The sequence below is a fragment of the Bos javanicus genome, chromosome 6 (assembly GCF_032452875.1).
Source record: "Bos javanicus breed banteng chromosome 6, ARS-OSU_banteng_1.0, whole genome shotgun sequence".
Classification (NCBI taxonomy): Eukaryota; Metazoa; Chordata; class Mammalia; order Artiodactyla; family Bovidae; genus Bos; species Bos javanicus.
In genome coordinates, this window is record NC_083873.1 from 56,002,322 (window position 1) to 56,029,221 (window position 26,900).

At 35.6% G+C, this 26,900-nt stretch overlaps 1 protein-coding gene across 1 annotated transcript in view; it reads left to right on the forward strand.

Annotated features, from left to right (window-relative positions):
- The window catches only part of DTHD1 (death domain containing 1), an 81,129-nt gene that overhangs the window by 1,051 nt on the left and 53,178 nt on the right, over positions 1 to 26,900 (forward strand). Inside the window, exons 2-5 of the mRNA XM_061419877.1 lie at positions 1,313 to 1,925; positions 5,370 to 5,700; positions 9,556 to 9,735; positions 10,782 to 11,026. Coding sequence (XP_061275861.1) covers positions 1,313 to 1,925; positions 5,370 to 5,700; positions 9,556 to 9,735; positions 10,782 to 11,026 — 1,369 coding nt within the window. The remainder of the gene's footprint in view (positions 1 to 1,312; positions 1,926 to 5,369; positions 5,701 to 9,555; positions 9,736 to 10,781; positions 11,027 to 26,900) is intronic.

The following is a 26,900-nucleotide window of genomic DNA, read 5'->3' on the forward strand; positions in this document are numbered from 1 at the left end:
AAGAAGATGGGCATCATGAAATCCAACTCTAAATAACATGGGGTGAAGGCAAGTGGGCAGGTCTCATCAATTGGGAATCCAGGGCAGATAATGTTAAAAATTCAGTCTAGAGAGCAGATCGTGAACATTGAGGGAAATCTGTCCAAAAGCAGCATGACCCAGAGACCCTAAGCTGGAACTCAGAGACAGGAATCAAATCTCTAGAGAGACCTGAATGTGATTCTAGGCAATGTATGAAGACGTGATTATTCATGGAGAATAAGGTCAGCTCCTAGAAGAGGAGTTCAAAATAAAGACTGGTTCTCAGATACAAGACAAAAAAAAAAAAAAAAGTCAGAACTAGAGCCCAATGATAAGGCTAGACTAGTTGAAGATGTTTTAGTGATGACTTTGAAAACACTGAGCCATATGGCACCTTAAATTACATATTTCTGAGTTCAGAGTTGAATTTTAAAGATTGGAGAGTTGCTAAGCCTATAAGAAGCCATCAAGTGACCCCAGCTGTGAGGAGAGGAGGAATGATTAAATAGGAAAATAAAATAAGAAATAGGGATGGAGTAAGAGACTATATCAGATCAGATCACAATGAGAGGTTTACACCAGAGCAAAGAGGTTTGACTTGGTTTATTAGTTCTTGAGTAGCCAGGTTCCAATCAGAGAATTGGTGTCAGAGCTATTCTTTGAAAGGCTTATTGAAAATTGTCAGTGATCACAAGCCCAGCAGGATGAACAGTGTGAACCTAATTCAATCATAATAGCAAACAAAGTACTCAACAAAATATAGCATCTGCATCAGCAGAAATAATGTAGATATGGCATGCCTGCTACCCAAGTCTATTTGAAGCATTCCACTAAACTTCAGGCAAATCATTATATGTGGATCATTGATAAACTGTATAGTACATTCAAAGAAGAAAAATAATTTCCCCCAAATCATACCAAATGAGGAATGAATGGAGGGAGATGTTGACTTCAATAAGACAGCATGTTATGGGGAGGTTGGTGGTCATGATACCTTCAAATATTCAAAGAATTTTCACAAGCAAGAGGAATTGGATTTATTCTTTGCTATTATGTTAAAAAGACAATTTGTCCCCAATTTCTAGATGTGTTTAAAAAATTACAGTTGTACAAATGACTTCTTCAAGAGGGATACAGGCTTTAAAGCCTAGTAAGGGTCTTACACACACAAAGGTCTTTACAGATTTCTAGGATAATTTCTCCATACTTTATTACATGTCAGTGGAAAAACAATGTGGTTTAGTTTTGTATTTATTCTTTTTATGTGTCTCTGTGTGTATTGTGTGTGTAGAAACCATTACGTTCATAGACTGCCTCATGAAAATAAATGAATATTTGGGGAGCACTGCTACATTTCTAAAGAAAGAAGAAAAGGAGATGTGTAATTTATGCGGCATGCATGATGAATGTACTCCACTGCAGACAAAGTCCACCATTCAAGATATCAAAGCAACAGACATTGCTGCAAGAGGGGAACAAAATGTCATAGAAACAGCTACTGTTTCTCCCACAAATGGAGAGGAAAGTCATTACACAAACCAGGTCCAGTTGAAAAAAAATAAAATACATAAGAGTTCAGAATTAGTGGAAAAAGAAAACAATACATCATTGAATGGAGATGTAACAGGGCAAGAAGAGTCACAGAACAAAATGTTCCCAGATAATGCAGAAAATAAAGATGATAAACAAATAGAACACATGACTATTGAGAGTATAAATGGCAACAGGGAAGAGTTGCATGACATAATCCAGACAACAGAAAGAGAAATTCAAGAGATTTCAGAAAGCCAAAGAGAAGAGATTACCACATCCTCAATAACATGTGATAGCTCCAATAAATGTGTGAATAGTCTTCCCAGTGACTCAGAGAGTCTAAAGCAAAAGAATAACATAATGGAAAAGGAGTAAGTAAATACAATGTAAGAGGTGCTTGTGTACGCCTACCTATATGTGTTTCCACTTGTATATAAAACAATTTACACATGAGTAAAATTTTATATCTATATTTCATATCTCCTAAAGATATTAGCAATCAATAACTGTTTAAATTACTACCATAAAAATTTATAAGGCTGTTATTATTAGTTTCTTACAGCTTCCAGAAAAAAAAAATGCTTCTTTAATGGAAGAAGGAATTGACTGTTTAAGAAAGTGGTTAAAATGAACAATTGTCCTGAACACGGACAGTTTCCTAAATCAGTACTCTTTAGATTGTCATGAGGAAAAAACAACTAGGAGACTGCAGAGTTCAAATATTAGAAGAGAATTTCCTAGCCTCTGATTTATTTTATGTATATTTTCAAATTCTCACATTTATTTTATGTATTAATATAAATCATCATGTATCTGTAACCTGTGTCTGTAGAACTCTGGGAGGGCTCAGGCATAAGCTTCGGGAGATTCTTAAAATTGAATGTATATTTTCACAACTACTTTATATCCTTGGAGATGGTCTAGAGCTCTCGCCAGACTTTCAAAGAGCCCATGACTTCAAAAAAACATGTTGAAATTGACTGGTCTATTTTATGAATCCATCGCCCCTATACAAGGTAATAATAATCCATATTTCTCTAAATAAAATAAAATATTCATAAGCTATATTTTCCCAGTAAAAATAAGACTCGTAGAAGACAATGGGGAATAAAAATATCATTGGTTTAGAAGACAGATAGACATAAATTTATCTCCTGTTTTATTCCATACTAGTTCTGTGACCCTGAGCAACTTGTTTCATTTCTTAGACCCATTTTCTTATTTGTAGAAATTATATATACTTCCTGGGATTATTTGATAAGATCAAAGGATAAAATCATCTAAAGGGTCTAGTACCTTGTTGCTTGGCCAACCTTCACTCTCAGCTAAACATCTCTATGTTGATTTATTTTACCACCACCAATCCTCACTTTCTCCACCACACACACACCATCAAACATCACTTATCCTATCTGTGCTCTTTCAGACACACAATACCATTTCCAGGACAACACCACAAATGAGTCTATGGTCTCAGGCAAGTCATTTTGCTCACTTTGACTTTGTTATCTCATCTATGAAAGGAAAGGGATGAGCTCTGAGGTTCCCTACATGTCTGAAAGTCTAGTCAATTTCATAGATGTCACAGGAGCACATTCAAGGCATGAAAGACCCCCCAGGTTTGAAAGACTTATGCTTCTGAAAAACAACTGTTAAAAGCAGTCAATATGTGGTTCCCATTTCACTTGAGAAAAACATTAACACTTTGAATCCTCACACTCAGAAATGACTCAATGCATCAACTAATGAGTCACTGCTGAACCACTCCCTCTAACACCTCCTTTAGGTGTTCTTGTTAGTGATTTCCTCTTTGTGGCAATGTAACCACTTTTGCTTGGCTTGCATGTTTCGTAAGATGACTGCTCATTGAAGCTCCTCAGGCTAGGAAGCCATGGTGCCCCAAGAAAGATGAGTGTCATAAACAAAACCTAGTTTGGAATCTGTTGTGATTCCTTCCTGGAGAATATTTTTTAAAAAGTCTAACTCTTTCAGGGTAGTTGTCCTAGTGTATACAGACTCAAAGGGAAACAACACTGGAATAAACCAATATGATTATTTTGGTGGCTGGACTAGATCTGCTTGATTAGATCTACAGGTCTCCTTGCTCTACTTTGTTAGTCTTTTGGAAGAAGAGTGTATTGAGTTGGGCTTCCAGGGCACAGAAGAGAGTCATTTTTGAAGTGTTACAAGGCAGAATCATTGCACCTTCCATTAAACAATGTATCTAATTTTCTGAAGTACCATTATCATCATGATCAGAGAATACTCAAACAGACCAATGACTTGAGTAATTTTCTATTCCTTCTCACTGTATGGGTTAAGAATTGTAAATATAAATAAATAATCCTTTCTTCTATTTCAACATATTTTTTAGATTTCTGTGTTACAGGGCATTTTAAAGTTAAATTTATTAATTGAAAATAGTTAAAACCTGATTATTTTAGAACTGGGTATTTACGCTGTATTTTATAAAGATCCTTTTCTTTTTTTAAAAAAAAATCTTTTTTAAAGATTCTCTTATTTCTCTTTGACACTGTTTATGTTTCAGTCATGTCACTGGTAGGAAATAAGAAATAGAAAGAAGAGAAGAAGTGCAAGCTGTGTAGAGATTTAATGTTTATTGAAAACTCATTTTATGTTAATTCACTATTATAAGAAGTTGAAACATTTTATCTCATTCAATCTTCACACTATTGTGAAGATTGAATTATTTGATATTTGATATTTGTTTCAGTTTATAATGGATAATGAAACCAGCATTTTAGAATGATTTGAGGAAGTCTGATATAATAGAAAGTTTGAGCTTTTGTGTTAAAGATAGATGGATTCATTTATTGACTCTACAACTTAATATCTGTGTAATTTTCAGAAAGTTAAAATTTCTAAACCTCAGTTTCTTTATTTATAAAATGGTAATGACAGTGGGATATGCCTGACCCCATAGCATGGGAATTTAAACGAAATAATGTCTAGCACAAAACCTGATCATAGAAAGAGCTAAAATATTATTAATAGCTATTTTAATAATAATTATTGATGTTAAAGATAAAGCAGTTAGTAAGTAACTAATATCAAATTTGATTTCAAATCTATAAGATTCTAAAATGTTTGGCAAAGCTGATGATACAGAAAGTAAGAGTAAAACCAAAGGTAAAAATAAGCTTTTGGATTGGTTCTTTGAGGACTGTGAATATTCTGTTTCTATTCACCTTGATTAAATGTACATTCACAGTACTTTTATATTTTCTCAATTTTTATTAAAAATGTAATAAGCATCATCACTTGATTTATGGCATTTAGACAATTCCAGGACAACATATATATACACACACACACACACACACACACACACACACACACATTTCCTTTCATCAAAACTTAGAAAACTATCCAGGTATTAGTTTTTGATTTATCAAGAAGCTTCAGCAATCTTCAGATTTATATTTGAAGTGAGCAAAACTGAGAGATGAATTGACCACCTAAATAATAACTGTAATAACAACAATAACAATGGATAACTTACATGGTACTTACTATATGCCAGGCATAGCTTTTAAATGACTTTACTGTATAATTGTTCATTTAATTCTCACAGCCTTCATATGAGACTGGTATTATTTTTCACTATTTTAGAGTTGAGAAAGTTGAGGCACAGAGAAGTTGTGTATCTTGCCCAAAGTCACAGTGTCAGAAATGGGAGAGCTGGGATTCACACCACAACACCGTGGCTCTAGAACTGATACTCTTAGACATTTCACTATATAGTCCATAAATCAACTAATTGAAAAACAATGATGTCCCCTTTTCCCCTACAGGTATCTTGATGTGCTGAGTGATGATACTGTCCCCCAAGTGTCTTGTTATATTACAGCACCAGCCTATGTTCTACAACATTTACAATGCCAGATAACTAATAGCATGAGTTCTTTAATAGTGAGTGAGAATGAAGAGTTGGTCAGCAATGTCATCACTGTGGAGTGCTCAGATATGGAAAAGAGAATTCCATTTCCAATATGCATTGCGATTCCATTTACTGCACGTTACAGGGGAAATTACAGAGATATCATGGTGAAAGTGTCTGACATAAACCTTCGATCAAGTTATCTAACTCCAAATTCACTGGAGGGAAAGACAGGAAGTTACAAGGTTGGTCAATCCTTGATTACACCAATATTTTCTCTGTGACTCTTCTTCTAACTAATTACTCAGATTACAAAATCATTGTATAGATATAATTGCTTCATTGGTAAAAATGGAAGGATTGATGAGATTTATGCTGGTGAATCCATGTGTTATTTTTGTTTGTTTGTTTCATTTTTCTATACATAAAGATCAAACAGCAGAGCTTGTTGGTCAAATTTGGGAGTGAAAAACTTGATTCTAGGAACCAGCAAGTGTTATATTTTTGCCTGGAAAGCAAAACCAACATCATTGTTTAATTAGCGTCATACCTTAGACTAGTTTAGACTAACATTTTTAATGGGATGAGCTTCTGTTTAGAATCTCTAGATGACAGTAGCTTTATTTTTATCATTCATGGGTTGAGAAAATATTTGAGTGTCTGTGTGTGCTTGTGTGTGTGTTTGCACTGAGATAAATCATGTTTACTATAAATCATGTTTAGTATATATATGGAAAACAGTAAATGTGGTAGTTAGGATATGGATTGTGGAGGAAGACTGCTGGGTTTGAAGTTTGGTTTCTACATCAAACTTTGGTTGCTTGCAATGTCCACTTGAGTAAATTATGTAACCTTGCTATGACCCAGTTTTTTCATCTTAAAAGTGAATACAATAATAGTGTCTACCAGGTAGGGTAATAAGGATTAAATGAGAAAATACACTCAAGATGATAGAAGGAAGCCCATAAACACATTATAGTAGTTAATAAACTATCATTTATATGGTAGACTTTACTATAGTAACTCTAAAGCCATCTATTCCATTCCAATCCCAAAGAAAGGCAATGCCAAAGAATGTTCAAACTACTGCACAGTTGCACTCATCTCACGTGCTAGCAAAGTAATGCTAAAAATTCTCTAAGTCAGGTTTCAACAGTACATGAACCAAGAACTTCCAGATGTTCAAGCTGGATTTAGAAAAGGCAGAGGAACCAGAGATCAAATTGCCAACATCTGCTGGATCATCGAAAAGGCAAGAGAATTCCAGAAAAACATCTAGTTCTGCTTCACCGTCTATGCTAAAGCCTTTGACTGTGTGCATCACAACAAACTGTGGAAAGTTCTTCAAGAGATGGGAATACCAGACCACCTTACATGCCTCCTGAGAAATCTGTATTCAGGTCAGGTAGCACCAGTTAGAACTGGTTCCAAACTGGGAAAGGAGTATGTCAAGGTTATATACTGTCACCCTGCTTATTTAACTTATATGCAGAGTACATCATGCAAAATGCCAGGCTGGATGAAGCACAAGCTGGAATCAAGATTGCTGGGAGAAATATCAATAACCTCAGATATACAGATGACACAACCCTTATGGTAGAAAGCAAAGAGGAACTAAACAGCCTCTTGATGAAAGTGAAAGAGGAGAGTGAAAAAGCTGGCTTAAAACTCAGCTTTCAAAAAACTAGGATCATGGCATCTGGTCCCATCATTTCATGGCAAATAGATGGGGAAACAATAGAAACAGTGAGAGACTTTATTTTCTTGGACTCCAAAATCACTGTAGCTATGAAATTAAAAGACATTTGCGCCTTGGAAGGAAAGCTATGACCAACCTAGACAGCATATTAAAAAGCAGAGACATTAATTTGCCAACAAAGGATGGTTAGCCCAAGTTATGGTTTTTTCCAGTAGTCATGTATGGATGTGAGGGTTGGACCATAAAGAAAACTAAGAACCAAAAAATTGATGCTTTTGAACTGTGGTGTTGGAGAAGACTCTTGAGAGTCTCTTGGACTGAAAGGGTATCAAACCAGTCAATCCTAAAGGAAATCAGTCCTGAATATTCATTGGAAGGACTGATGCTGAAGATGAAGCTCCAATACTTTAGCCACCTGATGTGAAGAACTGACTCACTGGAAAAGACCCTGATGCTGGGCAAGATTGAAGGCAGGAGGAGAAGGGGATGACAGAGGATTTGGTGATTTGATGGCACCACTGACACGATGAATATGAATTTGAGCAAGCTCCCGGAGTTGGTGATAGACAGGGAAGCCTGGTATGCTGCAGTTCATGGGGTCGCAAAGAGTCTGACATGACTGAGCAACTGAACTGAACTGAACTGCTAGCCATCTGTGGTGACAAAATCATATGCTTTGAAGAAAGAATGCATGCACAATTATTAAACTGAGCATAGAGTTGATGGGAACTAAAATTTGAAGTTCTTCTCTGGACCACGGGAACTTATTTTTAAATAATTAAAATTATTTACTTTTCAGCTTTATATAAGTTGTTATTATTTGTAGAGGTGGGTAGGGAATAAATGTAAAAAAATGCCATACATACAAAGAATTCTTCTTGACTCATCTTTTCCTCTTCCAATTTGGGTCTTTTCTGAGTTATAAACAAGATTATACAGTTGAATATGAAAGCTGTGCCTGTTCTAATTATTTACTCCAATTCGTGCAACTAAGACGTTTTCTATTCAGTCTAGGAAGTAGCTTGTGGCCTTTTACCATTGACCTATCCATGTGACTATCATAATAATAACAAAAAATGTTCATAGCACATATGCTTTTCACCAAATAGATATGAAGATGGTTAATAAATAGCGCAAAAGAAAAAAGGGAGAACATTTCTACTCAGAAAAATAAAAGCATATACTTTTCTTTTAATAGTTTTCTAATGGTAGTTATCCCTATATTTAGCCCAAGAAAATTTAAACTCTGGATTCCTTCCAAATTTTTGTGTGGTTCATACGACATTTAAGAATTCTAATTCTGGAGTCAGATAAACCATCATCAGAATTCTGCTCATGACACTCCCCTGCTTAAAAATCCTTCCGTTTCCCCAGTATCTGCCAAATATACTCTAACTGCATGGCAACCATCATGAGTTCCGAGAAAACCTTTTTTCTTACCTCTCACCATTTTCCCTCTGGCCAATTAAGAACATTCATCATGCCGTGAATTTTCCCAGCAACAGATTCATGCAGAGATATTGTGAAATCTCTTCCTTAGTCAGTTTTCAAATGATAGATTATTTTCCATTGTGATTGTCCTGAAATGTTTGTGTGTGTGTCTGGATGATTATCCTCTCATGCCTGGGTGGAGCTCGGCTGGTGTTTGGGGAAGCATTGAATAGACCAGATTACTTCTAAGTCCTCCTCTTCATTTTAAGCTTTGGTGATTATATTGAGTAGATAATTATGTTTTCATTTATGTACACAGTTCCTTTCTGTGTGATAAAAAAGCTTGAATATGTCCTTGCATATATGCATTCCAAATTTAAATGTCACTATATAAAAAAGAAACACAAGTGTGTCTCTTTGCAATCATCTGCTCCCCCTGCGTGGAAGAGAGAAATAGAGAAAATGACTTTATCAGAAGGTTATGAATTGTCAGAGGAAGGAATTTGCTGACAGTATAAGTGCTGTAGGATTGGTGTAAACTACCCAAATGATGAAATTTTAGCCCTCAGAATTTCTAAAACTGTTAAACTTTCTGGATAGAGGCCAGTGCTTAAAGTCCATTCTGGAAAAGAAGGATAGGATTCCAAACATGATTAATATTTGTGAAAACACTAAATTTACCTTTTACCTTTTCAGGGGAATAATTTAAATTGAAAAATATATTTATTTCTCTTTTTTTCTATTGTGTGGTTCAAGTTTGAGAAACTCCTAGTAACTACTTCTAGTTTATCTCATGAAAGGACCATCCATTTTGGGTTAATGAAGAAATTCTCAATGACAGAAACAGCATATAGCTATTGTTTTTTCTTTTTTCCCCACAGCTGTAGAATATATACAGCATATACTTCCAGAATAATGCACTACTAATGTGTTTTAATGTCATTGTCTTAATATCCTTCAATCCACACAGGGGACCTGTGCTGAAGTCAAAGTTTACAAGTTGGGGATCTTTTCTGTTGTGTCTTGTTTAAAGAAAGAGTCCTTTACAGTAACAAAGAAAGGTCTTACTCATAAGACAACCATGGATTCCCGAATATCCTTAAATTACCCTCCAGGAGTTTTCAACTCACCAGTGCTTGTACAAATAAAGGTAAATATTAAAAACTGGTGAGGCTTTGTGTGGGTTATCAAACTTTGTCCTAAAAGGGAAGAAGATACAAATATTTAATATAGCAATAAATGAATTTTCATACTTTTAATCACCTAACTTATAGTGTCATCAGTGAAATAGTGGTGATTTAGAGCATATTAAATCTCATTCCCAAAGAAATCCCTGACTTATTGTAAAGCCTGTTCTAGCTATTTTTTGTCTTATTTTGTTGTACTGTTTATGATATTTGTTGACCAAAAAAATGTTGAATATCTATGATAGAATTAATGTTGGACTTTGGGGCTTTTGTATAATTCAAGAATTCCACCTGAGAGGATGTTTAAAAAAGAAGCTAATCAGTTAGAACATTTCTGATTATGAATATTTGGTTATATTTAATTATAAAACAGTTCTTTTGGGGATGAGAATTTAATTCATACAAGCATTACATACAAGACGTACAACTATGTATCAGTATACATTTTAGAAAACATATTTCTTCAATATTTCCTATCCTTCTAGCCTAACTCTCCCTCATGCTCTCCTAATTTTTCCCAGTTGTTACCATAATGGGTAAGGGAAGAAAAGTCAGGAAGAAAACATATTATAAATAATTGATTCATAAATATTTTCTATAAACTGTGAAATTTTGAAATCATTCTAGTTATTTTTATTGGCCATTCTTATGTGAGAGGAAACAAATAAATGTAGTCTTGTTTGTCTAGTTTCTGAAGATCACTTGATCTAACAATAGTTCTAATTAGAAATTATGTAAAATGTCTATTTTGTTTTCTGGGTCATTTTGTTGCCTACAATTAACAGTGATTCTCAGTTATTTATAACATAGAACAAGAAACCTAGATTTTACAAAGACTTTGCAAAAAGAGGACCAATCACTATGATCTTTCATAAGATAGTGTTGATTCTAGCCAACAATGCAGAGAAAAATGTATAAAACTATGTTCTAATAAATTTTTAGAAAATTGACTTGGACATGTGCTGATACTTTGCATCTTCTGCTATATCCTTTATTTTTCTTTGTTTAGGTTCAACCAATTGAACCATCTCTGGTGGCATATTTAAAAACTCAGCAAGAGACTTCCTACTCAGTACTATCCACAAGCCCTATGATTCATGTTCAGCACCCATCTACACATTCTTTTCAGAAGCCAGTCACTGTACTCCTACCTTGCTCTCCACACCCTGACAAAAAAAATCTTGGGTCTGAAATAGATCATAAAAGAACAGCTAGTACCACAACAAACAGAATCATACCTTTGTACTTCAACAGGTAAGTTTGACCCTAATGGCTCTAGTTGACTTAATGGCAAACAAAGAAACATGATTAAAAGTGTAATCAGATATAGTTAAGTATCAGCACCGAAATATGATGAAATATTTTTAATATAGAAACAAAATATTGTGGATCTGGAAGGGTAATGGTTTTAGCTGTCATAGGTCCAAAAGTATGCTCTGAGAAAAGATTGACACAAAAGAGGCAAAATTAATCCTTGCTTTCAAAAAATTTATGATATGGTTAATTACAAAGATGTAAAGGTTTGATCTCTGGGTCAGGAAGATCCCCTGGAGAAGGAAATGGCAACCCACTCTGGTATTCTTGCCCGGAAAACCCCATGGACAAAGGAGACTGGAGAACTACAGTCTATGGGGTCGCAAAAGAGTCAGACACAAGTTACTGACTAAACACACACACACACACACACACACACACACACAAATAGTAACCCTAATCTTTGTTTCTGTCCTTTCATTTAATACTTTTTTTTTTTCCTAACAAGAAATGTAAACAGGAACCTTTACATTCTTTGATTCTGAAGGCAATTTTTTTTTTTTTTCTTTTTGGAAAAAACATTAGAGGGAGAAACAACTTCAGACAGAAATAATAACAATTATTAACTGAGAAGCTAATTTTTTAAACCAGATTCCTTATGTATATTATCTCATCCAATCTGCCCACCACCTCACCTTCATTTTATCACTTGGAAGTCTGAAACTCAATGAGACTAAGAACTTGTATTACAATTATCTGCAGGTTGTACATCTGAGGATCAATCTATCACAGGTCAATAATATTTTTTTAAAAATTCTAGCAAGCTTCCCAAGGCAAAACTTGAATATGCCATGCACTGGCAACTATTTATATACCATTTAACTGTATCAAGTATGATAATTAGTCTTGAGATAATTAAAAAGAAGATGTGTGTCTAGATTATGTGCAAAGCCTATGCCAATTTCAAAAGGGACTTGAAAAGTTTGGTACCTGTAGGGGTCTTGGAACCAGTCTCTTGCACCCAGATACTGAGGAGGGACTGTGCCTAAGAAGTGTGTGAGCTGGGTTTGGACTCACATATTTTACCTCTAATCATGACTCTGTATAGCACATGGATCTGCCATGTATTTAGTTTGAGGCTGTAAGATTAGAAATTGAGAGGTGGAGTATTTGCTCTTTACCACTGCGTTTCTAATTTAGGAAGCTGACAATAGTAGAACATTGGCCAGGCGACCAAGTTAAACTTTGGTTAGTATTAGGTATGTGAGAGCGAACATAGAAGTATAGACACGATTCAGTTGTCTGTGCTTTTGCTGTACAACACTTTATGTATTATATCCTAATGGCATTGAGTTAATCCATGTTCTTGTACATCATGGTAAAGTAAGATTTAAAACCAAAAATATCCTGGAGCTTCCTACTTAAACATATTAGTCTTAACAGATTAAGACATTCTCTTTCAAATATCCTCGCATTTTATATACATATATTTTATATGTGTGTGTGTGTGTGTATATATATATATATATATATATATATATGTATTTAAAGATGAGAACTTAACTCTAAAATTTGATTCTTACTGGTAACTTATTGCTAAAATCTAGTAAATGTTTCAGTTGTCTCTAGGGTAGGTTGCAAAGGATTAATAAAAATAAATTTGTGTTAACATGTACTTTATATTATAAAACAAAGTAGCTACATTTGCCAGAAAGATAATAATAAAACAATTTCCTGTTCCCAATTGTTGATCTTATTCATAGTCTATATACACCAGTGAGAATAAAAATGTATCCCTGTCATACACAAATATCATTTGTGCAAGTGACTAGATCAATGTTTCTTTTGCCTCTCCCTTGCTGTACTTCCACATCCCTCAGAAACAACAGGGCAGAATGTGGAGAGAAATCGGAAGCAGTGTATTGCACTGTCAAAAATGAAATTGCCAAAATATAGGGACAACAGTAGAGGCAATAATATCTCTAAAAGATATGCATACTGGGGGTGGCACATTTTCATACACTTCATTGACTCGAAGTACTGGAAATCTAGTCAGTACCGATAGGAGAATGTTACACCTTGGTCCAGAGAAATTATACTCGGCAAAAATGACTAGACACTGAAAACTGGTTTAGAAATGTTGCCCTCTAGATCTATGAAAGATTCAAATGACAACCAAATTGAAAATGGGTGAACAGATGTTCACTCGAAGATAAGAAAATACCCAACTCCTCCATGATGTGGTAAGGGAAAAAAAATAATACCAATCAACACTAAGACTTCGAAGAAGAACAAAAATAACAACAACAAAAATATATAGAAATGACCATCAGGATGGGGCAGAAAAGAATAAAGAACAACAGGGTGAGATACAAAGATAAGAAACTGAGATGAAAAGTCACCAAGGTATGATAAGGACTCATCTAAAGTGATATAACTTAAGAAATTTAAGTACCATTGAGAAAGAGACCAAAATAACCACAAAAGAAGTAATAATCAAAGGCACAGAAATGTAATTTTCTGATGTTGACTAAAACCTTGAGTTAGCAAGTGTTATTTCAAAATTTATGGAAAAAAACCTATACTTTAGACATAACATAGCAAATTGAAATGTATTTTTAAATAAAAGGTAATTCCATAAGCATTCATTCAGCAGAAATAGATTAAGTAAGAAGGAATAAAATCAGTCTAGCCCCAGGCTCATTCTGTATAGCATGATAAATGGACTAAAGCCTTCATAGATTTGAAGGGAAGATGTGGAATTAGGATTTTCACCTAACAAGCTTTTTTTTTTTTTAAACACAAGTGCTCACAAAATGTACTACTCACTTGATCTTAGCAAAATAAATAGATAAAATTAATGAGTTGGGAATAAAAGTTTAACAGATCAAGAATAGGACATTAACTCATTTTCAAAAATCTAGAATTGAATATAAATTATATAAAAGCAAAAGAAAAGTAAAAATTGATATGGCAAAGTGGTAACAGAAAGAAAACAAGAAAACAGCATGGTGAAATTAAAGAGAAACTATTATATAAATAAAATCATCATTTATATTAATGGGAAATAGATGGGGAAACAGTGGAAACAGTGTCAGACTTTATTTTTGGGCTCCAAAATCACTGCAGATGGTGACTGCAGCCATGAAATTAAAAGACACTTACTCCTTGGAAGGAAAGTTATGACCAACCTAGATAGCATATTGAAAAGCAAAGACATTACTTTGCCAACAAAGGTCCGTCTAGTCAAGGCTATGGTTTTTCCAGTGGTCATGTATGGATATGAGAGTTGGACTGTGAAGAAAGCTGAGCGCTGAAGAATTGATGTTTTTGAACTGTGATGTTGGAGAAGACTCTTGAGAGTCCCTTGGACTACAAGGAGATCCAACCAGCCCATTTTAAAGGCGATCAGCCCTGGGTGTTCTTTGGAACGAATGATGCTAAAACTGAAACTCCAGTACTTTGGCCACCAAATGCTAAGAGCTGACTCACTGGAAAAGACCCTGATGCTAGGAGGGATTGGGGGCAGGAGGAGAAGGGGACGACAGAGGATGAGATAGCTGGATGGCATCACCAACTGATGGACGTGAGTCTGAGAGAACTCCGGGTGATAGTGATGGACAGGGAGGCCTGGCGTGCTGCGATTCATGGTGTCGCAAAGAGTCGGACATGACTGAGTGACTGAACTGAACTGAAATATAAATAGGTTAAACATAATTTATATGAATGTCCACCTTAATCTTAAATATTTTTAATATTTTATATGCTACATTTGTGGAGATTTCCTTAGATTTATCATATATTTTACCAATTTTACCGTCAATTGTTTAAGTTGTTCATTTTAATAATTATAATTCTCTTTTCTAAAAGGCTATTATTATATATTAAAATTTTTAAAATATCTTTTCTGAGGTTCTCTATTTTTTCATTATGCTTACTATTTCTTCTTTTATTCCTTTAATCATTGTAAACACTTTCGTTTTAAGTCTCATTCAGATTATCTTACCTATGAGCATGATATTAACTGTGATATCTATTTACATGGTATAAACTAGTAAATTGTCTTTCATACTAATTCTACTCTACAAATTTTAGCCTTAGAAATTTATTTCCAAGTATTGATTATACTTCTTGATCAGATCAACTGTTCTTATCCCTTCCTTTCCACCCACAGCTTTTTTTTTTTTATTTTTAAACTTTACATAATTGTATTAGTTTTGCCAAATATCAAAATGAATCTGCCACAGGTATACATGTGTTCCCCATCCTGAACCCTCCTCCCTCCTCCCTCCCCATACCATCCCTCTGGGTCGTCCCAGTGCACTAGCCCCAAGCATCCAGTATCCTGCATTGAACTTGGACTGGCAACTCGTTTCATACATGATATTTTACATGTTTCAATGCTATTCTCCCAAATCTTCCCACCCTCTCCCTCTCCCATAGAGTCCATAAGACTGTTCTATACATCAGTGTCTCTTTTGCTGTCTTGTACACAGGGTTATTGTTACCATCTTTCTAAATTCCATATATATGCGTTAGTATACTGTATTGGTGTTTTTCCTTCTGGCTTACTTCACTCTGTATAATTGGCTCCAGTTTCATCCACCTCATTAGAACTGATTCAAATGTTTTCTTTTTAATGGCTGAGTAATACTTCATTGTGTATATGTACCACTGCTTTCTTATCCATTCATCTGCTGATGGACATCTAGGTTGCTTCCATGTCCTGGCTATTATAAACAGTGCTGCGATGAACATTGGGGTACACGTGTCTCTTTCCCTTCAGGTTTCCTCAGTGTGTATGCCCAGCAGTGGGATTGCTGGATCATAAGGCAGTCTTACACTGTTGGTGGGAATGCAAACTAGTACAGCCACTATGGAGAACAGTGTGGAGATTCCTTAAAAAACTGGAAATAGAACCACAGAAGCTTTTGTATGCTTCTTTGTTGCTTTCTTGAGTCAGTTGTTCAAAGGGATTTTGGTTGTTTTTGTTGTTTCTCATTTCAAGGCCAGTACTGTCCTTTTGGGGGTTCCAGTTTTATGACTGAGTCAGTTCTAGCTGACAGCTGGAGGCTGTATGTAATGTGCCTAAGTGCATGTTAGACTCCAGACCCCACACATCTGGTGTGTGTGTGTGACTGGTGGGATTGGGGCAGGCTGATTCATGGAATCAATCCCTTGTGTTCCCTAGGAAGGAAAAAGAATTCTAGCTTTTTGAGATTGTTCTCCCCCCAGATCTAGGGGATTTTCTTTCCAGCTTCAGAGTTTGTCTAACTTGTGTGTTTGTGCGTGTGTGTCACTTTGTCTGGCATTCTAAGATTGCCATTTGTCATCAATTCAACTAGCCAAATTTCTTTTTTCTTCTCCATTTCTTTGCCTTTGTACATGATCTCTCTGCTTTTTCTGCCATGATTAGCTGAAGAACTCTCATTTGTTCTATAAGTTGAAGCTCAGCTCTCTCCTTATGTCAGGATAGTCTGTGATCTCCAGAAGGGATTAACTGCTCCTCTCTTAGTTCCAGCCCTGTTCTTTTGTATATCTTAAATCACACCATAGTGTTATTAAATTTATCTTTTCCATTTATAATCACTCAGCATAATTACAACATAGTTGGTGCCATGTTGAATTTGGTGAATTAAATAAATTAATGAGTAAATTTGTGGAAAAATATTTCATGCCATTAATTTTCTGTACTTTCTGACAATACTAAATTGATAAATTATGATATGCTCTGCTGCTATTAGTGATAGACATGGGAGATGCATTTTCCCTATCTAGAGGAGCATAAAACAATTAAGTAAAAACCTATATGAACTATTTACTTAACATTCTTATATCAAAGAGTAAAAGTTAGCTGAACATTTTCTGTGGAAATAGAAACACAATGAAGCAATCCATGTCTCAGAATATAAAAAAGATAAAATGATTTGATGTCAAAATGTAGTTTGAAAATAAAGAATAAAAGGTCTTTGTTGTAGTACATTCCTTCATGTGTGAATGATTTCTGGGCAAAACATGACAGTCATTTAATTATGAGCCAGAAAAGATTTCTTGATAGTAATGAAAGGAGAAATTAATTTATTAAATAGAAGCTTATTTCATACTATGCAAGAAATATTTTAGAGAATTAGATGGGAAATTGTGTGTTTGTTTTTTTTTTGCATGAAAAATGCCATTTCTACAAAATGCTATTGGTTTTAAGATAAACTTATCAAAATATATGTGAGTCATATACAAGAATATCTGTACAATATACATGTCATATAAAAATAATAAAATGGAGAAACTGGTAACACTATCACATAACTTAAGAAATTATATATCATTAATAAAATTACATCTCTTTACTTGTCTCTTCCCATCCTATCTCTTACCTCCCTACCCTAATTACTCTTCATTTTCACCGAAGTTAACCACTGTTAAAAAATTTAGACTCATTCCTTTGTTTTTAACATTTTTTACTTTCATCAATTTATTTTTATTCATCCATATATAATGTCTTGTGTGGCTTTGTCTGTGCTTGCCACCTCTAAAAATGCTACCCTTCTGCATATAGTCTTATGGTCTTGCTGTTCCATTTATTATTGTATAAAGTTTGTTCTCATTTCTGTATAATAGTCTATTGAATAGCTTCATATTTCAATCATCAGTGTTCTTATTGGGGGATATTCGTGTAGTTTCAATTTTTGCTAACATGGATATTACTATTATGATTATTCTTCACTCAAAGTATATTGTGTAAGCACTTCTTCAGAGTATCTACCAGTCTTACTGCTGGGCATAGTGTATACACATGTACAATTTTACAGGTTTTACAAACTGGTAGAACTAAATTTCATTTTCCCAGTATTTTTTATATTTTTTAGCCTTGCATATTATCAGATTTTTTAATCTGAAAATCTAATAGTTGTAAAATGGATTTTTGTGGCTTTAATCTGTAGTTCTCTGATTAAAATAAAGGTGGCATCTTTCATAATGCCTTTTATTAGATATTTGTGTTTTCTTATATGTCAGTTCAGTCAGTTCAGTCGCTCAGTCGTGTCCGACTCTTTGCGACCCCATGAATCGCAGCACATCAGGCCTCCCTGTCCATCACCAACTCCCGGAGTTCACCCAGACTCACGTCCATCAAGTCAGTGATGCCATCCAGCCATCTCATCCCGTGTCGTCCCCTTCTCCTCCTGCCCCCAATCCCTCCCAGCATCAGAGTCTTTTCCAATGAGTCAACTCTTTGCATGAGGTGAACAAAGTACTGGAGTTTCAGCTTTAGCATCATTCCTTCCAAAGAAATCCCAGGGCTGATATCTTTCAGAATGGACTGGTTGCATCTCCTTGCAGTCCAAGGGACTCTCAAGAGTCTTCTCCAACACCACAGTTCAAAAGCATCAACTCTTTAGCGCTCAGCTTTCTTCATAGTCCAACCCTCACATCCATACATGACCACTGGAAAAACCATAGCCTTGACTAGACGAACCTTTGTTGGCAAAGTAATGTCTCTGCTTTTGAATATGCTATCTAGGTTGGTCATAACTTTCCTTCCAAGGAGTAAGCGTCTTTTAATTTCATGGCTGCAGTCACCATCTGCAGTGATTTTGGAGCCCCCCAAAAATAAAAGTCTGACACTGTTTCCACTGTTTATCCATCTATTTCCCATGAAGTGATGGGACCAGATGCCATGATCTTCGTTTTCTGAATGGTGAGCTTTAAGCCAACTTTTTCACTCTCCACTTTCAATTTCACCAAGAGGCTTTTGAGTTCCTCATCACTTTCTGCCATAAGGGTGGTGTCATCTGCATATCTGAGGTTATTGATATTTCTCCCAGCAATCTTGATTTCAGCTTGTGTTTCTTCCAGTCCAGTGTTTCTCATGATGTACTCTGCATATAAGTTAAATAAACAGGGTGACAATATACAGCCTTGACATACTCCTTTTCCTATTTGGAACCAGTCTGTTGTTCCATGTCCAGTTCTAACTGTTGCTTCCTGACCTGCATAAAGATTTCTCAAGAGGCAGATCAGGTGGTCTGGTATTCCCATCTCTTTCAGAATTTTCCACAGTTTAAAGTGATCCACACAATCAAAGGCTTTGGCATAGTCAATAAAGCAGAAATAGATGTTTTTCTGAAACTCTCTTGCTTTTTTGATGATCCAGCGGATGTTGGCAATTTGATCTCTGGTTCCTCTGCCTTTTGTAAAACCAGCTTGAACATCAGGAAGTTCACGGTTCACATATTGCTGAAGCCTGGCTTGGAGAATTTTGAGCATTACTTTACTAGCATGTGAGATAAATGCAATTGTGCGGTACTTTGACTGTTAATTTCTTGCTCATTTTTGAACTTTTTACATTGATTTGTAAATTTTTAATGGTCTCGGTGCTAACCTTTGTCAATTTGTGGCCTGTAGTTTTATAGTTATGTGACTAATTTATCATATATTTCTTTTATTATCAGTGTTTTTTGTCCCAGTCCTAAAATACTTCTATCTCCTAAATTATAAAAGTGTTCTTCTTTATTATCTTATAATTTTAAAGGTTTGGATTTCATGTAAGTCTTCAATCCATCTGAAATTGACTTTTACATACAATGTGAGGTAAAAATTCATATATTGTTTTTATGTGGATAGACAGCATGATTTATTGAATGGTTATTTCTTTCCCTAACAATCTGTGAAGCCTCCTCTGTCATATAACAGATTTTCTTCTGAACTGTTCCACTGGTCAGTCTTGTTGTATAGTTTGGAGCTAATCTAACACTGTCATAACTTTTAAGGCTTTATAATAAGTTGATCCCTGATAGGTAAGCCATATCATATTATTCTTATCCAGATATTTTTTTGGTTTGTTTTCCTTGAAATTTTTCCACTCATATAAAATAGAATTTGTTAAGGTCCACAAAAACAAACTGTTGGGGTTTTGCTGGTAATTGCCTCTGACATATGGGTCAGTTTGGAGAAAGATGACATCTTTAGTATATTGTATCTTTAAATCTATTACCTGTAATATATGCTTCAATTTGTGTTGTTTTCCAATGTCTTTCAATGAAGCATTGCCAAAAAGTCTCCACACATATACTATATATATTTTATTAGGCTTATTCCTAAATACTATATAGCTTTGGTATGTGGATTGGAAAGTCAAGTAAGAATTTAATTTTCCAAATCAAAAATAAAATATCACTCAGACTGGCCAACATAATACAGTAAGCCTCCTTTGTGCAAGTTGTGAACTTTCAAAGATGTGAACATGTGTCTGCATGCCCAACCATGTAAGTTAGTTCACATGTCTGGCATACATCATCATGTGTATGCATTCTCTACAAGTGGCTATGATTTTGTGTACTTTATTGTTCTATGGAGTATTCAGTAGAACAGTATCTTTATTTCAAGTCCAGGATGTATGGAAAAAAGAGTAAAAGCAGTGGTGATACAGTTGGTACTGCTAAGAAGTGCCAAGAGATACCGATGGAAACAAAAGTGAAAATAATTGAGAGAGTGGAGCGAGGCGAAAAGATGACAGACATCTCTTGTTCTTATAACATGAATTGTTCTGGTATGATTCTAAAGAAAAAAGACGTGAAGATTATAGAACGTGTGAAGTCTGCTGTGCTGATGATGTCAATGATGTTGGCAATACTATTTAAGAAGCATGGAAAAGTGATAGAGGAAATGGAGAAACCTCTCAGTGTGTGAATGCATGCATGCTAAATTGCTTCAGTCATGTCTAACTCTTTGTGACCCTACAGACTGTAGCCCGCCTGGCTCCTCTGTCCTTGCAGTTCTCCAGGCAAGAATCCTGGAGTGGGTTGTCATGCCCTAACCCAGGGGATCTTCCTGACCCAGGTATCAAACCAATGTTTCTTATGTCTCCTGCATCAGCAGGTGAGTCCTTTACTACTAGCACCACCTGGATCAGCATCAAGTCCCACTTAGCTTAATGCTGCCTGGGAGTTTCCTGAAATACTTTGAGAAATTATTGATGAAAGCAAGTATTTACTTAGTATTCCCTGGTAGCTCAGATGGTAAAGAATCTGCCTGCAGTTCAGGAGACCTGGGTTCAATCCCTGAGTTAGGAAGATCCCCTGGAGAAGGAAATGGCAACCCACTCCAATATTTTTGTCTGGAGAATCCCATGAACAGAGAAGCCTGGTAGGCTATAGTCCATAAAGCTGCAAAGATTCAGACACAACTGAGCAGCTAATGCTTTCATTTACCTAAGGAGGTTTTTAATATGGATGTGACAGCGAATGTGCAACAGAGAAAGAACAAAGAGAAACCAAAGGAAACAGGAGTAACTGAAAAACCAAAGAGATTCGTGACACAGGAAATGGCAAGGAGATTTTCTTTATTTGAGGAGGTACTGTTTATTCTTGAGGGACAGGACCCAGATGTAGAATGTTACATGAAGGTTGCAGCAGCCATTGCAGAATGCAATCCAAAGCTACCCTGTCATCTATGACAAGAAAAAAAGAGCTACTACCCAGACATCACTGGATTTTTTTTTCCAAGAGGGTAGATAGAATTTAATCCAGCAAGAAACCAGAACCTGTGCCATCAATGTCAGGCATGAGTGAAATTGCAGCTTGGCCTCCATCTCCTATTGCTGATGATCCTTCAGCTCTACCACCTCTCACTTTCTTCTCATTCCTCTAGTCAGTAACTTGTTTTGCTTCTTTACTAGATGTCAACCCCTGTGTGCAAGCTATTGTAATATACTACAGTACTTTTCAAGGTACTTCATGATTAAAAATGATTCCTTTATTTTTTGTGTTTGTTTTTTATGTATTATTTGTGTGAAAAATATATTAAACCTATTACAGCATAGTACTATATAGCTAATCATGTTAGTTGGGTACCTAGGCTAACTTTGTTGGACTTATGAACAAAGTGGACTTACAAACTCTCTCTTAGAACAGAACTCATTCATATATAAGGGACTCACTGTATTAAGGAAGATCAGCATTGGAGGACTGACCCTCCCTGACTTCAAGGTGAACTATAAAGCTACAGTGATCAAGACAGTGTGGTAGTGACCACTTAAGAATTGACACATAGACCAATAGAACAGAATAGAGAACCCAGAAAATACAACCAACTGATCTTTGACGAAGGGAAAAAGGCAATACAATGGAGCCAAGTCAGTCTCATCAACAAATGGAGTTGGAACAAGTGAACATTCACATGCAAAAAGAGTGAGTCTAGACACAAATATTATACCCTTTACAAAAGTTAATCCAAAATAGTAGCATGTAAACATAAATATGAAACACAACAGCATACAAAACTCCTAGAAGATAACATAGGTGAAAATCTAAATGATCTTGTGTAAAGCGATGACTTTTTCGATAAAACATCAAAGGTATAGTCTGTGAAAAAAATAATTGATATTGTTGGACCTCATAAAGTTAGAAACTTCTACACTGGGCAAAAAATGCCAAGTGCGTAAGAAGATGAGCCACAAACTGGGAGAAAATATTTGCAAAAGGTACATCTGATAAAGGACTGTTATCCAAAATTTGTAAATAAGTCCTAAAACCCAACAATAAGAAAACAAAGACCTGATTCAAAAATAGGCCAAAAACTTTAATAGATACCTCACCAAAGACAATGTACAGTTGCCAAATAAGAATTTAAAAAGATGATCTATATCATATAAGTGAGACTCACTTATAACACTTATAACATATAAGTGTTAACATAACACTTATAACATCTAAGTATTAACATAACACTCTAACATATGTAGATATCACTACATATCTATTAGAATGACCCAAATCTGGGACACTGACAACTTCAAAAGCTGGTGAAGATGGGGCAAAACAGGAATTCTCATTCGTTGCTGGTGGGAATGCAAAATGGTACACTTTAGAAGATAGTTTGTTGATTTCTTACAGAACTAAATATAATCCCACCATATGATCCAGCAATAGCACTCCTTGGTATTTCCCCCAAAGGAGTTAAAAATGTATACACACAGGTGTTACAGCAGCTTTATTCTTATCTGTCAAAACTTGGTAGCAAGCAAGATGTTCTTCAGCAGGTGAATGAATAAATAACACCCACACAATAGAATATTATTCAGCACCAAAAATAAGTGAGCTAACAAGCCACAGAAAGACATGGAGCCACCTTAAATGCGTACTGCTAAGTGAAAGAAGCCAATCTGAAAAGGCTACCTACTGTTTGATACATACTATACAGCATTTTGGAAACGGCAAAACCATGAAGACAGTAAAATATCACAGTTATAGGAGTTTGGCATTGGAGACAAATGAACAGGCACAGTACAAAGACTTTTTAGGTTGGTAAAAACCTAAATCACTCTGTACAATACTATAATGATGGATATGTGTCAATACGTATTTGTCCAAATCCACTGAAGTGTTAGTCACTCAGTCATGTCCTATTCTTTCAATCTCATGGACTGTAGCCCTCCAGGCTCATCTGTCCATGAAATTCTCCAGGCAAAAATAATGGAGTGGGTTGCCATTTCCATTTCTAGGGTTTCTGTAGGGGAAACTAGAATTGGATGCCTCCTCTAAGGAAGATTCCTGGGCATGTTCATTGTCAGAACATTCCTCTCCTTTGAAACACTTAGGGCTTCCCTGATAGCTTACCTGGTTAAGAATCTGCCTGCAATTCAGGAGACCCTGGTTCAATTTCTCAGTTGGGAAGGTCTGCTGGAGAAGGGATAGGCTATCCACTTCAGTATTTCTGGGCTTCCTTGGTGGCTCAGCTGGTAAAGAACCCGCCTGTGATGTGGAAGACCTGGGTTCAATCCCTGGGTTGGGAAGATCTGCTGGAGAAGGGAAAGGCTACTCACTCCAGTATTCTGGCCTGGAGATTTCCATGGACTGTATAGTGCATGGGGTCACAAAGAGTTGGACAGACTGAATGACTTTCACTTTCACTTTCTAACTGCCAGATTGTTTAATTGTTAGCCATTCAGTGCAACACAAAGAGTGAACTCTAATGAAATTAAGGACTTTGGGTGGCTATGCTATGCCAATGCAAGTTCATCAATTATAGTAAACATACCACTCTGGTGGGGAATGGGGAATGGGGATAAATGGAAGAAGTTATGCATTTGTGGGAGTAGGTGATATATGGGAAATCTCTGCACCTTTCTCTCCTTTTTACTATGAATCTAAAACTGCACTAAAAATATAGTTTAATAAACAAGAAAAGAAATTATCCTTGAAAAGTCCCCTGTATCGTCTATTTGCAAAGACAAAATATTGAGGTACTTTGGAACAGATCTTTTTATCTTGGAGAAAAATCTTTACTTGTGTGGCACTAAGGCATATGTCTGGGAATTATGTTATCAGTACACTGTAAGACTTGAAAAAAGCAGCCTAGGGCGGATATGTGCTGGTTTGTGTATCCTTCTACTTTATTTTTAGATAATTATACCAGAAATTCTAGAAATTGTCTTTTCCATCCATGTGGAGCTCATAGAAGTTTTCATGTTCTTCAGTGTTCAGTATAATTGAATATTTGACCTCAAACGGGCCAAACATAATTCCCTCAATGCCTGAAATTTTGGACATGGAAAGAGTCTTGAACTCAAGAAATAGCAAAGTCAGCTGTTCTTGAATAAACAGTTGATTTAATAAAGGTTGATTATGTTTTATGGAACTATTAGTATATCAAAATCTCATCTTTTGTGGAGTCTGATCAAGGGCTATTCACTGTCAGGTAATACTACTTGTCAAAGTTTGCTGATGGTATCATAAAACAAAGAGTTTAATTACAGAGTTGTTAAGAACATCTGGAATAAATAAGGATGTCATCAAATTATTTAATTTCAATACAGGTTGTGTCTATTATCATATTAAAGACTAAATTTTAAGTGATAGATGTACTAACTAACCTAATTATGGCACTACTTGTCAATATATACAAGTATCAAATCATCACATTGCACATGTCAAACTCACATAAAGTTATATGTATATTGTATCTCAATGGAAAAAAGTAGTCTAAATTTGATCTTCATATCATTAAGGACTTTTTTTACTTTAAGTGATAGAAAAACAAACTCAACAGGGAATCCTTTAGTCCATGTAAATTACAAATCTAGGGATACTTTTATTTTAATATTTCACTTGAGCCATAAAGAATAATATTAAAATATTATTTTTCAGTATTTCTGCTTTTTCTGCCTTTCTCTGTGCCAGTTTCATTCTTTGACATATTCCTCATGCTGGAGATATTTCTACATCTTCAAAACTCCAAGTTCAGTAGAAAAGAAGAATCTTTCTTTCGCCATGACTATACGTAAAAGCCCTGGGTCTTATTCTTACTCCAAATCTGTCACAAACCCATCACTAAATAGATCACTGAAACCAAAAGGAAGACGTGCTATACAAGGCAGGCTTGCCTAGTTTATGACATGATAACAAAAACCTGATTCATCAAAGCCAGGCTGCCTCTTGGTCATCTCTCTCCCAGACTTAAGTTGAAGGGCAGTCATTGTTTTGTTGCTGTCATGGTAGCAGAAAAAAGAGCCTTAGATACACTTAAACTAGCAGTTAAATACTTAGCCTGAAAATGACAAAATGACATTTCTCAATATTCATTAACCAGAACTGGTCACATAGCCCCACTCAACCACAGGGGACAAGGAAGTACATTTCTATCATGTGCTCAGAATGTGCAGAAATCGGGCATTTTGGCAGACAGCACTGATGAATGCCACATGTACTATATGGCTCAAATCAAACACCCACCCAGACCTGGGAGTGGGGTGAGCCCCACCACAGTGGATAACATGTAGATTTTCACAGAAAACTTAGGCTATTAGCAGGGAAAAAGTAGTTTTTTATCAGAAAAAATTAATATTACACATAATGAAGTCAATGTATAGTAAATGACCAAAATTCTGAATTCAGTATGAGTATATCTTCCTGTGTTAATAGATCATTAACTTCCAAGTGTTAAAAATTTACCATATTTGTGATTATAAGCCAAAAGCTGAAAACTTATATTTTCCCCTATCCTCTTGCTTTTAATCTGGGTTGATCAACATAGTCTAAATTTTTAAGGGTAGACATTTTAAACATAGTTCAATTCCTCATTCCAGTTCATAAGATAGCTCAACCTGTGAAACTAAAGTGGTTTTAAACACATAACTAATTCTATTCACAAGTGAAGATGGGAGATTCACGTTTACATATTCATTCTTTTTGTTTGTTTTCTTTTCTTCTTTCTTTTCTTTTTGTTTTAACTTTTTTGGCCTCATAGTATGGCATGTGGGATCTTAGTTCCCCGAGCAGGGATCAAACCCACATCCCTTGTCATGGAAGTGAGGAGTCTTAACCACTAGACCTACAGGGAAGTCCTTGTCTTAATTCTTTTAATTTTTTAAAATGTAGTTTCACTTATTTATTTCTGGCTGTGCTGGGTCTTTGTTGCTGGGTAGGCTGTTTATCTGGTTGTGGGTAGCTGGAGCTACTCTGTAGTTGTGGTGTGCAGGCGTCTCTCGTGGAGCACAGGCTCTAGGGCATACGTGCTTCAGCAGGTAGGTTCAGTATTTGCGGCTCCTGGGCTCTAGAGTACAGGCTCAATAATTGCGGCACTCAGACTTAGTTGCTCCACTGTACATAGTATCTTCCTGGATCAGGGGAATGAGCCCGTATCTCCTGCATTGGCAGGTAGTTTCTTTACCACTGAGCCATCAGGGAAGCCCCCTGTCTTCATTGTTAAGTACTTAGCTAGAGTTGTTCTATCCTCTTATGGGATGTAGCATCATTAGATCAGGTTTTGTTTTTCTTTTTCCAGAAAGATATTCAGTATCAAGGAATTTTCTTTCATTAATTGTGAGGAACCGGTATCTATTTCAATGAATTTAAGAAAAGAAGAACTTACTGTAAGG